Source organism: Pithys albifrons, chromosome 2, assembly GCF_047495875.1.
Source record: "Pithys albifrons albifrons isolate INPA30051 chromosome 2, PitAlb_v1, whole genome shotgun sequence".
Lineage (NCBI taxonomy): Eukaryota > Metazoa > Chordata > Aves > Passeriformes > Thamnophilidae > Pithys > Pithys albifrons.
Genome location: NC_092459.1, coordinates 74,233,271 through 74,249,502, shown reverse-complemented (window position 1 = coordinate 74,249,502; position 16,232 = coordinate 74,233,271). Strand labels below are relative to the sequence as shown.

General features: G+C 43.8%; 1 protein-coding gene across 1 annotated transcript in view; it reads right to left on the bottom strand.

Moving 5' to 3' along the window:
• Nucleotides 1-7,206: 7,206 nt before the first annotated feature.
• Nucleotides 7,207-16,232, bottom strand: part of PGBD5 (piggyBac transposable element derived 5) — a 71,437-nt gene continuing 62,411 nt past the window's right edge. The window contains exon 7 of the mRNA XM_071549532.1: nucleotides 7,207-15,097. Coding sequence (XP_071405633.1) covers nucleotides 14,902-15,097 — 196 coding nt within the window. The 3' untranslated portion in view covers nucleotides 7,207-14,901. The remainder of the gene's footprint in view (nucleotides 15,098-16,232) is intronic.

Below are 16,232 nucleotides of genomic sequence, written 5' to 3'. Positions count from 1 at the left end.
TGGATGCAAGGATCCTTGTGCTGGATATGAATTTTCACCTTTGTTTGCAGTGCCTGGAGAATGCTTGTATGAGCTTCTGAATATTCCCACATGGTACAAAGAGGGTCTTGGTTTGAGATGGGGTAACCTGGGCTCCATTTCTAGAGACGTTATGACAAAAAGGGCAAGTGGCTTTTGCCTGGAAAACCCCTGCACTGTGGGATTGGTGGGAAACCAGCCCTGTTGTTTTGATAGTGCCAGTACTATAGTACTTCTGTGGTCCATTTTGTATGGATTAAAACATTTTCTAGTAATGAGGTTGAAGACATGCCCAGCCTGTGTGGAGCAGGGCTGAGCCTGACAGAAGTGAGCAATACTCTTGCAGCAAGGACCATCAAATGGCTTTCCAGATATATTAAAAAAACCCAAAAAGCATTCACTTATTTAGATCATTTTATGGGAGAAACCAAGGGTGGGCCCAAATCCCTGTGAGCTGAATCCAGATCATCCTTTAGCCTGCTTGCTCCATTCTGGCTTTGCCTGAATGTTTGCAGTGGGAATGGCCCTCATGTCAGCCTCGCTCCCTGTGCCTGCACAGCACAAAGCAAGGGTAGTCACAATCGTGTGTTACATGTGTTGCTGAGCTGGGGTTGCAATGTGTGGAGAGCTGTTAGTGTGCTGATGCTTTCTGGTTTGTCAGGGGCAGCCTTCTAGGGCCGGGGAAGTTACCTGCCCCTTGCAGGAATGGTTTAGGTGGGATTACACCTTCAAAAGAGGCTGGCTGAGTGTGAGGTGTTCCCAGAGAAAATACTTGTCTGTACAGTATCATTATTTCTGTGTTCACCTCAACATTCCAGCCCACTGCTTCTTTATATGTGGGAAATGTGCTTCCCTTTTGCAGCAGATGAGCTTGGCTTCCCATGTGGGGAGGATCAGTCTCACGTATCCTGTTGGCAGCTCTGCTTTCTGTGACTGGGTGCCCTGGAGCACAAGTTCCCTTAGGAAAGCCAGAGATGGCAGCATGACAAGTTTCCTGCCAGTTCCCTTGTTCCAGTTTCCTCCTTGTGGCAGAACAGAATTTGATTTTCTTGCTTGCTATTATTATGGACTGCAAAGAACAGCTCTTAAATTAGCCCTGAGGAGGTGGAAAGATAGAGGAAGCTCGCTGCGGGGAGTTGGGTCTGACGCAGGTAATAAGCACAGGCTCTACCTGTTTCGACTGATGAACCCTGTCATATGCACAGCCCTCTCCTCAGTTTGTTTTTGTTGTTTTAATTGACTTTTGGCAGATATGCCAAACACAACTCCTGCATCTTTTTCCCACCACTGCTGCAATATTAGAGCAAAGTTCTTTGGCCATAGCTTGACTTGGGATACTCCGGTCTATCCAAGGAGCATCCTGTGAAACTCAAGGCCTGTGTCAACGTGCCAGGGGTCTAAAACATCTAAACCAATAGTGACACATTATCACCCTTTCCTGAAACACTCCTGCTCCATCTTCTCTCCACTGCTTTGAGCAGCTCAGAGATGTGAAGATCTGCTGTTCTTGCCACTTCTTCAGGACACTCAGAATCACAGAATATGCCAAGTTGGAAGGGATCCACAGGGATCATTGAGTCCAAACCTTAGTCCTGCACAGGACTATGCCCAAAAGTCACACCATGTGCCTGACTGTATCACCTAAACACTTCCTGAATTTTGTCAGGCTTGGTGCTGTGACCACTTCCCTGGGGAGCCTGTTCCAGTGCTCAACCGCCCTCTGGGAGAAGAACCTTTTCCTGATATCCAACCTAAACTTTCCCTGATGTAATTTCAGGCCATTCCCTCAGATCCTGTCACTGGACACCACAGAGAAGAGATCAGTGTCTGCCCTTCCTCTTCCCCTCATGAGGAAGATATAACTGCAATGAGCTCTCCCCTCAGTCTCCTCCAGGCTGAACAGACCAAGTGCTCTCAGCTGCTCCTCATGCAGCTTCCCCTCAAGGACACTCTCTAACAGCTTAGTATCTTTCTTATATTGTAGCACCCAAAACTGCACACAATATTCAAGGTGAGGCCACCCCAGTGCAGAGCAGAGCGGGACAATCCCCTCCCTCGACCAGCTGGTGATGCTGTGCCTGATGCCCCCAGGACACAGTTGGCCCTCCTGGCTGCCAGGGCACTGCTGACTTATGTTCAACTTGCCATCGGCCAGGACCCCCAGGTCCCTTTCCATGGCACTGTGAGGAGGAGCCAAGAAGGGCAGAGTTGGGCCCTTCAGCCATGCTGTGTGGACACACATCCATGTGGATATGGGCCTGGCACGTGTGGCACTGGCCCTGTTTTTTACCAGTGCCTCTGAAGGCTGTGCCTCTCTGGGAGAGACTTCTCCTCAGCCCTGGGAACTGTGGGGCAGTTGCATTGCTCCAAATTGAGAGGATGGCCTGCCTAAGGGGGAAAGCATTCTGGAGCCACCTGACTGATAGGGAGGGGAGGAAAGGCACACAAACACCCTCAGTGCCCTGAAGCATCATTGTGTAAAGCAGGATTTAGGTCACCTGCCCAAGGAGCAGTTTGTTCTCTGATGACTGCCTCTATCACACAGCCCTGAGGTGCTGACAGGAGGGAAAGGCAACTTTTGAACATAATTGTAAATCCCCCAGACTCCAGATAAGGTGTTATGCTTTGTTTTCAGTGAGGGAAGAGAGCTTTGCAACCACCCATTTTTTAGTGAATCTGTCCTAAGAAGATAGAGATACTTATGTGTTCCTGGGTGCTTCAGCTTTGCATATGATCCCGAAGAACAGCAGCCACATTAAATCTCATCCACTGCTGATTTTCATTATCCACATGAGAAACTGGGTTAAGCTACCTCAGGCAATAAAATCCTGCAGGCTACTGTGAGCCTGTCATTGCCAGAGGAGCTCTGTCAGCTGGGAAAGGGCACTGCTGTCACACAACAATGAACCTAACCAGGTTATAAATAGCTCCTCATTGTTCAAAAAGAAAGTCAGAGTAAATTCTTTCTGTATCTCTTTTCTGTTACAGTTTTCTCCCTTTTTGGGTAGCATAAAAGCAATTTGGTTATTTGCAGCATAAAAGCAGAACTGGTTGGGCCCAGTGGCCACAAAACCAAGTAGACGACAGGTAGGGAGAGCACATGGAAAGAAGAGTAAGGTTGTGTCCCTCTCTGGGCTAATCTGGCATGTCTGGTGGTCAAACCTGATGCACAGGCATGAGTCTGCATCCCCGCCTACATAGCACAGGACAGAATTTCCAGCACCACCAGGGTTTGGGCTGTAGCAGGGCAGCTCCCTTGCAGCCCAATTTTGTTCAGCACCTGGTCTCCCGTGCTCCGTGGGTACCTGGTCATCACTGCTGCAGGCTGCTCTTTTGGGAAGGAGTCAGTGAACCTCCATCCCAGTGCCTTGTAAGCTGTTTGTGTTACGTGATTTATCACTGGCCTGCAGAACCACCCCATCACTCTGCAGATGTTTCCATTGAAATTTGGTGGTGACATCACTGGACAAATCACAAGAAACAGATCATATGTGGTGGCCTGTGGGAAAAAGTTTCTGTGTTTCTTTTGCTTATCACATGAGCAATAGAAAGCTCTTGCTGGCACCCATGGAATCCACTTGAGTGTCTGTGCTTGGTATGTGTGTACTTTCCCCCAGGCCAGGGGGAAGGCAGGTGTATTTTATTCAATATAAAAGCAGCTTCTAAAATCACTATAGTGCACCATGCCTTGAAATTGGCTGCTGTCATCCCAGACAAAAGAGTGCTGCCGGACATGGATGATTTGTTTAATCTATTACAGTCTGTTTATTGCACTGGTCAAGACTCATGCAAGGGCTACCGATGTTTAGCAGCTGGTCTGAGTCCTACTGAAGTACCTTTCAGATACTTGAAAGCTCCTCTGGTCTGGGGTCACACACACCAAACCCCTGGCTGCAGTGGCAGGTTTTTTCACTAAAAGTACAAGTATTTCTCCTGTTTTAGTAAGTTTATTGAATCTGACTTGCAGTATTTAATAGCACCGATTGCTTAGTCTGGCTGTAAACTGTGGGTGATCATCCGTGTTCAGTTCAGTAAATATTCAACATTATCTGGTGTCTAAGAAGACAAACTGTGAAACTCTGCAGTGGCACTTTTGAAATTGCTTTTCTGAACAGAGCAGTGCTCTACCTGCTCGTTATTGATCATGAGAGAGGAGCAAAAGAAAAGGTGATTATCTGAACACAAAAATGCAATGTTGATGTTGAGATGTCTTTCTTTCATCCAATCTCAGAAGCAGCTCTGTGCCAGGTGGTAGGAAGTTGTTGGGCACAGTAACAGAGAGGACTAAAAAAAAAATGAATTGGAGAGTCAATGTGAAGAAGAAGAGCACCCACACAGACACTGGAGGGATACTGACAGGTACAGAATTCCATTTTAATTTGTGGGTGTTGGATGGGGACTTTCCTTCTGTGGCTGCATGGAGATACAGTTGCTCATGTTTGGAGATCAGCTTTTTTGAGATAACTATGTACATTAATTCATGTGCTTGTCTTTATCTCCAACCGTTTCAATGTTAAAAAGCTTTGGAATACAGACAGACTAGAAGGCAATGAACTTTTCCAGCTCCTGAGGGTGATTTGTAATTTATTCTGGTGTGGCTGCCTGCAGATGCTAATCTTACTCACAGCAAATAAATCTCTCCTCTCCCCCACTTTCCCTCATAACTTTCTGGTTTTGGGCATTACTATTCGGCATTGTTGTACCTGGCTGCTTTAAAATTTTGTGTCTGTTCATGAGAGATTGAAGAGGTTTGTTCTGCCACTTCCCCCAAGGGTGCAATATAATGCTGCCATCTTAAATCCTGTCTTATCATTCTTGGGGAGTCTGAATTCAGCAGCAGGAGTATCTAATCCCTCTTTTACAGAATCACAGAATTTTCTGAGTTGGAAGGGACCCACAAGGATTGCCGAGTCCAACCCTTAAATGAATGGCCAATACAAGGGACTGAACCTGTGACCCTGGTATTATTAGCACCATGTTTTAACCAACTGAGCTAATCTCAGAGTGAGATTGCAACCTAGTCCTGAGTCATAGAGCTGAGAAAAGGAGCATATTTTGGCTTGTTGCACTTTAGTGTGTTCATGTCACAGCTGGTACCAGCTGCCTCCTGGCCAGGGTAGGGCAAGGGCTGTGCTGCAGAAGGTGAGCCTCTCTGCTCAGGGGAGGTGATTCCTATCCAAGCTTGTGGATCACCAACTCCCATGAGTCCAAGAACCTGTTTTGTTGCATCTCTTACTTCTTGTGTGAAGGAAGGACAGCAGGTTCCCAGGCAAAACCTGTAACAGGAAATATTTTGAAAAAAAGCTCTGGTAAAATACATGAATCCCATGCCAATATCTCTAGTGCAGGTGTTCCCGAAGGATCCTGCCCAAGCTCTCACCTGGGGAAGTGGGAACATCAGAGGAGGGAGAGAGGTTTCTGGCTCCTCAGTTCTCATCACTTCTTGCGTTTTAATGTCTTAAATCCTCATTACTAAAGACAAAGCTGTGGCTGTGCTGTAATCCTAGGAAATGGCAGCATGGAGACAGACTCTGAAGAGAGTGGAGATGGTTTTGCTTTGCAGGGGTCTGATGAGATGCCATTTATTACTGCATCTAAAGTGCTTTTTCAAGTCTCGAGTGAACATGCCTTAAGAGAGCCTGTGCTTTGACTTAGTGATTGCTGGGGATGTCCTTCTCTGCAGTGTCTGCAACTTGGCATTTTTTTCCTCTCTGTTCCTCTCTGGAAATGGAAGGACAAGTGGAACAGGATATTAGAAAACACTGCAAAAGGGAATGTTAAGTTTGGCTTAATTAAGAAAGACCACATTGCTGGAGTTATTAACTGCAAATTCTCTTGAGAGTAATTCCAGGGGAGATTGAGTTACTGCAGACCTTAGCCTGATCTGAATGGATGGCAATGTTTTAAATGGCAGCACTGAGGTTATGTGTGTGTGTGTCTCTGTGTCAATCAGATCCTGGATTTCATAATTTCACAAATTAAATTCCTTCTTTTATTCAATTAGTGTGTTAAAGGCATTGCTTATTGCAACTCTGATCATCTGGCCTGATTACACAGAGCATTAGCTCTGGTCACGGCACATCCAGGGAGCAAAGCACGGGGCTGCTGTGCGTGACTCCAACCATGGCAGAGGAATTGAAGAAATTCTCATTTCTCATTTAGTTTATGGCACAGCTGAACTGGTGTGAATCTCAACTGGTGTGTGGTTGCTCACACTGCAGGGTGCTGTAATCATCTCCTCAGGACCCTCCTGCTGTGTGTGCCTCTGGAGTGGTGCAGGGAGCCACCTGCAGTGCAGGTGCTGTGCTGTGTGTGGCTCTTCATACCTGGGGGAGCCCAAATACCCCTCAGGGCATGTTCATGCTGATTCATCACCCTGATGAGGCACATACATGTTTCCAGCCTCTGCACTCACTTGGGATGAGACAGCCTGCAGGCAGGCACTGTGGTTGGATCACTTCTTGATCTTGGATGTGACATCTCAAAGCAGAAAAATGGTGGGTTCCTCCCCTGCTACACAGCAGTGACTGTTGTAGTGAAAAAATCCACAGCAAAGGAGAAAAGGAGCCTCTTTGTTGGAAGAGTTGATTGTGTGAAGAGTCCAGACTGTCTTTCAGACCAGCACATTAAGGGTTGTCAATGCAGCTACTTACATGTCAAAAAGATTTCTGAGATCTTGGCTGTGTTGAATTTTTTTTAGTGCCAAGCAACTTCTAATAAATAGTCCCCTCCTGGGGACTGGGTCCATAGAGATAGCAAATAGGTCAAGGGGCTTGCTACCGGTTGCTGCTGTTAATGTTTTGTTTTCCCTGAAAATTTGGCTTTCTCTTAGGACAACTTAGATTAAATTTCTCCATGTGGAAAATGCAAGATGCTATGAAGAAACAGAGCAAATCAGACATGGCAGTGGCCCAACAGATCACAGCAAGAGGTCAGTGTTGAACCACACTTGCACACACCTGGAGGGTGCCGGGCAGCTTGCCCTCCCCCGGAGGCTTTGTGGCCACGGGGAAATGAGGGGCACAGGCCCAAGGTGTGGGGGACATCTTTATTGTGGTTGTTGGCAGAGACCCACTGTAGCCCCATTACATGTTCTCCAACAAGGCTTATCTTGCAGTATATTGTCTACATCCCTCCACCTACAAGGAGAACACAACCAAACATCTTCCCCATCTACTTCAGAAAAGAATGAGACAGAAAAGCAACCGGTAATATATCTGACTGTATTTCAAAGTTGTTGATTGTAAACAAACTTTGTCGAAGAAATAAAATCACATGACAAGATATCAGAGTGATACTATAAATCCATTTTGTTATTGTTGCCACACTTCACATTTTTGGAACTCAGAATTTAGCTCATGGTGTACAAAACTTGTAAAAATTTATTGCAAGCGTGCCTTTGTGTAGAACAAAACTGGTGTCACAAAAGTAGTTCCCTCTCCTATGCAGAAATACAGTTGTGTATCTCTTACTATGAAGACGTCACACACCTGCATTACCTGAAAGACTTGGCTGTTATAAAATTGCTTTGAGAAGGTTTTAAAAAAGAAAATAAAAGGGGGGGGGGAGAAAAAGCAATTTGCAGTGTATGGTTTACCTCTGGAATTTAGGCTTTCAACAGGAATCTTTAGAATTATAAAGAATATGGAACTTTGCAACAGAACTGCAGTTGATGGTGTGAGCACAGCTCAGTGGTCTTGAAAGCCCTTGGCCAGCTAAGGCCCATCCTCATGTTTGGTACCATCACTGCATTTGATGGAATGCAAGTTGCACACATTGAAAATAAATGAAAACAAAACGTCAAGGGGGAGATTCCTTTTCCAGAATCCCCATTGTTCCTGTTTCTACTGTGGTGCTTCCACAGTCTGTTGCTTCCATGCTGTGCTGACATGCAGCAGCGCTGTGACTCCAAGGCTGATGACTACTGAACATGTATAGTATAAGGAAAGGCAGGGAGTGAGGCCAGGGATGTAGCTAAAGCAGGGTTTATGTTGCTAAAGCAGCTGTGCAGGACTGGTTGTGTTAAACATCAGCCTTTTCAATTCAAAGGCAGCAGGGAAGGGGAGTACACATGCTGGAATTCTGAGAGTTAGAAGGGATCACCCAGCTTTTCTCCCTCCACGTGCCCAGCCTCTGAACTTTCCTCTGCCTTCTCAAACCCGCTGTTCCCCTTGAACTTTTCCTTGCGTCAGACCATGCTGATTAACCTCACCTTTAAAGAATCAGATTAATCTCTGGCATAAACCTGAGTTTTGTTATCTCTAATTTCACTCCCAGATCATGGGGTCAAGCTATTTTTTTTTTATGTCAGGGTACTGAAATGCCAGGCAAAGCTTTGGTTTATGACTAGAAGAAAAATCCAACTTGCAAAAGTAAGTCCAAGACACCTGCAAACTGTTTTCCATCAAATGAGTAACTCCATTTCATAGAGACATGCACACTGTTCAGCAGTCACATTTTGCATACACCTTGACACAGACCGAGAACAAGACTATAAATTGACTTTGACACCAGTGGGTTGAGGTTCTGGACAGCTGAACTTAGAGTACTGTGCTTTGCCTTTCAATTTCTAGGCTTTTTTTGGGAACTGCTGGAAATAGGTCAAAATGCTCTGAAGTGCAGAGCACACTGTAAATACTTGAAGCGTGAAAGCATTTGCCAGTTTCTTTATTTTAGGAACAAAGTTGCCAGAGCTGGGAACAAACTGCATAGGACTGGCATCTTCCCTTCCTCTGAAAAACTTCTGAGACTAATTGACTATGAAGTCTGTTTGTCCAAGGAGCTTGGATCCCAAATTACACTTCTCTCTCTCATTTATTTATCCAGTCAGGTCTTGCACATTGTGGTCCTACAGCACGACTTGATGGTTCTCTCCCACTAGGTTCTTCATCCAGGTCCCCCAGGCATTCAAGGATTGTTCAGTTACAGCAAATGATGATTTCATGGGTAAGATTTTTGCTTTATATATCATGTGGACCATGTCGACATCTCGTACAAACAATTATTACTTCAGAAAAGTCATATAAAAGGGGTCTACCACTTAAGGCCTTTTTGTGATACCTAAAAGGTGTTCATCACACCCATCAGAGTGAAAGGGTTTAAAAAAACCAAACCAAAATACAAAAAGCTCCCCAGACCTTGTCAAAGGCCCCTCTCTGACATTGCTCCAGAGCAGAGGACTGTTACAGCCATTCCACTTGAAGCAGGGGGTGTGGTGGTGCTGATGCTTTGTGTCCACATGAACCTGATGGGGCAGCACTAAGGGGGCAAAGTAGGCAACACCCTCACAGTGATTGCATCAGTACAGGCTTCAAAGACAATACCCTGTTTCATCTGAGAACTGCAATAGAGGAGAAGCAAAGCAATGCTATAAAAGTAAACTCAAGGGACAAGTCTGTTGTCAACTCTTGCAGACTGACCAAGAACCTGTGGGATGATTAGGATGTGCTTTAAATGCATGGAATGAGGGAAGCAAAGGAAAGCATAGGGCAGGAAACTTCTCCAGGGCTAGATTTCTGAAGAGACAGAGCTGTTGGTCAAAAGGAGACTCTTTTTGTTCAAAGCACAGCAATTCTTAACTGTTTCCCAACAGTGATATGATGATACAGGGATGCTTACAGTTTGTAGTGCTTCTGGAAACAAAGGTAGCTTAAGGAAGAAATGTTACAAGAATGAATACGTATCAAGTAGCACTGGTGACAGGCTTGCATTTGACCAGATGTCAGTGCAAATATCCTAGTTAATATTAGGCTGAATATATACCTGTTTTGAGCTTAGAGTTCCTTGCCTTGCTGAACCATTGCTAACAGTCCTTCTATGCATGAATGTTTTTCTCAGGCAGAGATGAGCTCTTGTTTTACAACCAACCAGTCTAACATCAGTCCTAGCAAGAAGAAAGTGCCACGGCAAACACCACAACAGAAATGGATGGAAGGCTTCATATGCCATCCAAGTCTCAGTGACTTTTCTCAACTCAGTAATTCTTTGTCTGAATTTCACATTGATTGCTGGACTATGTTTGAGCTTCAGACTCTCCATTTCTCCTCTAAGTTCCTGTAGATTGGTTGGGGTCCTATGTTTTGCCATGCTTTTTTCTTACTTTCTGTGCAGCTTGGTTTTGACTCAGCATGAAGGATTCTGTGCTAAGTCTCACAGCCCTTACGTCACAGGGGAACTGATATTTGGCATGCTCTCATTTCTAATTTGGAAAAGTGCATTTTGAACAAGAACCGAGTCACTGAAAACACAGAAAATGGCCTTAATCTCAGAAGTGCAAACTCCACTTACCAGTTTCATCACCTCACCTTATCTGTGCTGTGCCTTGGTGTCAAATAGGAAAGGGGAAGCTCCTACTTCAGAAGCTAATGATGTCTCATGAGCAATCCTTGCTTGGAAAGTACAACAGATGCACAGAATTATCAGTGCAGTATAATCCTTACAATCAGCTCTAGGACCAGGGGACTAAGGCATGTAAGAATGAGATACTGGAGGCTTCCTTCACTACTCACTAGCTCAAGGCAGACTACTAAATAATTGTTAGAAGGAAAATAACCTCTCCAGGAAAAAAAAAAAGGAAATAAAGAGGTCATGGAAATATAGCTGGACATAAAGAATGGGAATGCTTTTTGAGTTGCTGTCCTTAATGTCAGCCTGGCAACAGCTAAATTACTTTTTCTCTAGGAATTATCTGAAGAAAACTAGGTTGTACTACTATAAATTAGGATTCTTGGACTACTTGTAAATATAGAAGGGTTGGGGATAGAGAATAGAAATGGAGATGAGATTTCTTTATTTTGTGCCCTAGTGTCAATTGCACAGATGGGCTGAAGTAAAAAGTGGCATAGTTTCTGCAAGCCCTTGAAGCATTTTTCAACTGAGACGACAGTGGAAACCACTTCACAGTGGCTTCTAAGCTCTAGTAAGTGTTGTATCACACACTGGGAAAAGAAATGTTTTCTAAGAATGGATCGTGGCACGACAGACATTTCTTGAAATTACGGTGCATAGAAGGTGGTCAGTATGTCTTACTGATGGTCTCAGTTCTTTGAAACAAAGTTTGCATACCATAAATAAGTCATTAGCAGTTTTCAGAAGTACACGTGAATGAAAATTGCATTCAGCAGGAGAGAAACGAGCCGTGCTGTGCTGCCTTGGCTACTTCAGCGTCAAACTTTTTTTTCTTCTGAGAAAGTTTAGAGACATTCCTCTATGACCTGGCTGAGAATTCTACTGTGTTTTATCTACTGCTGAGTTTTATGGTCTCTTACTCAGATTGTCTTAAGGCTACAAAGAAGCCCCCCAAACAACCCAAACTATCATTTCACAAGCCATTGCACAATTAGACACACACACACATACACACTATAACTAGCATCCTTGCACTGCTTTGAGACTAAACTCCCCTCCCTCCCCCCAACTTTAACTAGGGAGAAGCTTTAGTGTTATGAGCAGGTGGGGAACCAAATCTGAGTAAGCCAGTTTGCAGTAAAGGAAATGCTACACAGGCTGAGCTGCAGTTAACAAACTTTAGCCTTTTAAAAACAATTCAATTTCTTCCTTAGTTACTTTGACTCCGTTATAGTAACAAGAAAGTGCAAGATACTTTTTCAACAAGGAGAAATCATAACTTTCCCCAACCCTATCCACTTCCAGTCAATAAACAAAAAAGATGAGGGGGAAGAGTCATCTGTATATCTAGACTATGCTTTGGTGGCTTTTGCTTGTTGGCTTCAAGAGCCAAAATTCAGGCATTTTGTACATATAAATATATATATAAATATTTTTGCTTACTCATGGAATGTTTGTGCATGTTTAGGACACCAGCTCAAAATGATGAGGTATGGTTAAGGCTAAGAAAATGAAATTCATTGCAAAGCTATAATTTTGTCTTCATTTTTCTCCTTTGAAAAGGAGACTAAAGCATCTTCCCTGTAATAGTCAGCCACTGTGTAATCCCCCATCAACACCAATTCTAGGGAAAACTACTCAGGACCCAGTCCCTGAGGCAAAAAGCTAGGACCTCATGATTTGAGCTCAAGTAAATAATCCACATAATTAACAGCATACATTAGTGACAAATTAAATTTTCCAAGGCCTCAGACCTACTCTCACCTGAAAAAGAAAAGGCATTTTCCTTATGGGATGGCCTAGATCGAGGCTTTTAAGCATACATAGTAATGTAACAATTGGCCAAGGGCTCCAGATTTATCCCAGGGGCCCACAGTACAGCTGGAGAGTGCTCTGCCTACTCTTCAGAAATGTCAAGATGCTCCGAGGTGGTCTTGCAAACTACGTCATCTTCACTGAGAGTGGGTACCTTCCAAAATGCTCCAGCAGGGCAGGGCAGTGCAAGGAAGCAACTATTGTTCATTCAAGCCATCCCATCAGCCAAGTTCCAGCCAGACCTTTCTTTATTGTCCCATAAAAAATTACGGGATATAATGAACTAGTAGTTACTCTTCCTGATCCAATATCAGCTGGCATTGTCTAAAGCAGGGAGCAATAAAAACACCATTTGCCTTTTGGTACCTCTTGGAAATTTCCTGGAAAAGGGAAACTCTGGGCTTATATTGCTGAACATTTGTTTTTCATGCTCCAGGCTAGCTCCTCTCTCTGAATATTTACAAGACTGACAAGAACCAGCTATCACACACAGTCTGAAGAGGGGTAGTCTCAGTTCTCTGCAGGGCTACAAAGTTTTTAACTCTTCCTTGGGTTCCTATGCAGCTTGACATTGTCAAGGACTAGAGAGGTACAAACACTCTTCCTCCTTTTAAGGCTAGGAGGCCTCAGTGCACAAGGTGTTGTCCTTTCTCCCATGGTTTCTGGGTGGAGACCTTGTGGACTGAGAAGTGAAAAGGGATGCTTAGGAATCCCACTTTTGTACATTGTGTAGGTGGAGCAGGATGTGTGGGGAGGCTCCAGGCTGTATCACAAGTAGACCCACCATGGAGTTGGCCATTCCCTTAGTCTCCTTGCAACCAAGTGAGATCTGCCTCTAAGTCTACTCCAAAAAATAAGACTTTGGTGGCAACAGAAAGCTGTCAGTGCAAGGATACTCTGTGGGCTAGTCATTAATTTACCAACCCCTGCTGGATTCTTTCTCTGTGTTATTAGTTACATGCTTTGCATTTGCACATTGCATAATGAGGAAATCTGAGGAGTTACCAAATTCATGTTGGTTACCCTCTATTGCCTCTTGCCAGATAGACACATATAACTTGGTGAGATTTACAGTGATAAATCTATCACTCCATTCCTCTTGATTCAAGTCATTCTTCGGTAAAACTCTTCAGGCTTGGGGACCTAAACCAGCTGGACCTCGAAGCAACATGGTTTCTCATCACATAAGTTGATGCAATTCTGTGTATGTTCATCACTGCTAACCTTTAGAATACAGAGATTTTCACTGATTGTGTTGTGGACTAAAATCAAAGAAATGTAGAGGGCAGAGTACTATTTCACCTCAGTATCGATTCTCCCATTTCAATCATACCCCTCTCTCGTGCACATTGTTTTATGAAGCTCCAGTGGCCTTCAGATTCCACCAGGACCAAAACATGGCATTTCAGTGTTGGCCACCAGCTCATGACAATGCTTGTCCTCTTCAGTGTTACTAAGAACAGAAGAACTCTTTGGGCTTGCTCCGTTTTTGCGAGGTTTAAGGTCTGGTTGCAACTGGACTTCCTTTTGTAAAACACAATGCTACGTTATTTTGCTAAACATGTAATCTGCTTAATTACAACTACTGTGACAAGCCCTGAATTCTAACAAAAAGAAATCCTACAGAACACCCCACAGTGATAATGGGCAACACACAGCTATTAGTGACTTTTTTTTCTTCCTGCCAACTGTTTGTCAAATGAAGTTCTAAAGTGGAACAAAAAAGTCTTGACAGTTACAAAAGAAAAAGCAGGAAACTGTTGTTCCTAAAACCTTAACAGTCCATTGCATTAGCTTTTTAAGCAACACTTAAGATACAGTTGAAATAAAAAAAAATAGTTGTTATACTCTGATTTCTCACCTGTACACTGACCGTGGCAGTTAAGATGTGAGGCAGTATCACTTAATGGTTTATTCACTGTTAATGCTTACAGTATTAATCACTGTTTGTTTGTGTATAAAATGTTTTGTCCTGGTTAATAAAGAAAATTGATGTAATGTATTTTCATTTTAAATTCACTAATGTATTTGGTTTCTCCTAATCTTTCTGTGTACTAACTGGGATCAAATTGCCTTACATTACACTAATAAAAACAGGAAAAAGAAAAAAAACACAGAAAGAAAAATCTTGACTGGTCCTCAGTTCCTGGCTGCCTGCCTGTGAAGGTTTTGTTTGTCAATATGGTTGCTTCAGTACTCATGTATCTGAACTGCTCTGTTTATGACTCTGGGAGGACAGCAGCGATGCCCTCCAGGCTGGCAGGCACCCTCAGCCACAGCCCATCTGCAGACTTATGTTGCTTGTCCCAGAATTCAATAACTTCCAGTAAGATATAGAGTTGTCTGTAGTACCCCTCTAGGACTGCTGAGCTGTGCCAGCTTAGGACAAGCTCTTGGCCCAAGAGGAACTTCACAAGATGACCCTGTTCAACAAATAGTATTGAGATGATGATTCAAGTCTTTTTGGGGTGTACAGATTCCCACAGGGCATTCACATATGCAATTTTGTGTCAGCTTTTCCAGTGGCACTTTCTGCACAACATGTTTGCATCCAGCTGCTACCAGGAACAAAGTTTCCACCTCTCTAGTGGCATCACTTGGCATTTTTGGATGACAGCAGTGGTGGTGGTGGTGGTGTCACAAGTTCCTTGCTTTGCCACTCCAGGTGTGGTATCTTCTGCTTACCCTCCAGCCCCTGCCTATGCCACCAAGAACAATGCATCAATGGGAGGGTGAGGTGTCTTCCAAGCCCAGAAGCTCCTTTACAAGTCTCTCGCCAAACTGTGCGCGGCTGTACCTGGTCACGTGGTAGGCCTCTGACATTTTGTAGAGGATGTAGGCATTATTTATAGCAATGCTGATGGCAAACCAGAATACTTGTTGCCAGGTCTTGTTTGGTTTGTGAGAAATGAAATACCTAAAAAGCCAAGAGAGGAGAGAAAAACACTGTTCAGCCAAACAATTGCAGCTGGGATGCAAGAAATAACCCCAGACACAAAGGAGAAGCAGAAGACTAAAAACCTAGTTCAAGTACCATTTTAAGAAATTTTGTACAATGCATTCAACAGTCATTTACAGCTAATATTCACAATTTTGGAAATTCCTAGTAGTCTCTAAACGAACAGACTTCCTTGCTCTCAGATGCTCTTCTGAGCTTGAAGAAGTTGGAAGAAGTTGCTTGCTTCAGCAACACACTCAACTCTGTATCACTCCATGTAATTAAGAGTACTGATAAATATTCCTTGAGCTTACCTATGACAAACATCCACATGATGAGAGCTGTGGGTCTGAATCCATTAATTTATAACTAAAAAAGTGCCTCAGGCACATTACATTGCAGTTTTGGGAAGCTTACTGGTGCTTCTCATCATGTTTATTGTGAGCAAAGAATGATTTCTGCTGCTGTCAACAGTATGTGGGAGGATGTGGGTGTAGAGCCAGAGTGCACAGTGCTGGTGTGTGGAGCACTGCTCCATAACGCAGAACTGGAAAGGATTGACATCCTTATATTTAGGTTCTGACTAATTCTAGGACTGCCAGAATATTCGTTCTTCAGTCATAAGATTTCCCACTTTTCTACTTCCATTTTTAAAGTAACCATTTAAATCTACTACCTCAGCTCTTTTCCGTATTGATTTCCTCAAATCAGATCCCAACATCAGTCTCTAGTGACCACTTCCCCCTCTTACTGAATTCTTGCTGCCTTGCCCAGAATTGCCTTTAAAACTCCATGCTGCTTTTTCTCTCCTCAATTTTTAGTTCTTGAAATCTTCTGCACCTCATTGCTGTTCCCATAACCAAGCTTCACTATTGCTGTTCTTACTCATTTCTGTTTCTCCCTGCTACTTTTACAGCTAACACTGAGGATCCCAGTGGGAATTCAGAAGTCAAAAGTTCTACCTTCTGCCCTCTATGATCATGTAGATCAGGTTTACATGCACAACTGAATGGCTTTTTTCTTCTGGCTCCAGGTGACACAAATATCACCAGGACAGATAATCAAGTAAACATCATCTCCTGCTAGGGGTGGAGAGCTGAGCTAGCCTGAGAGA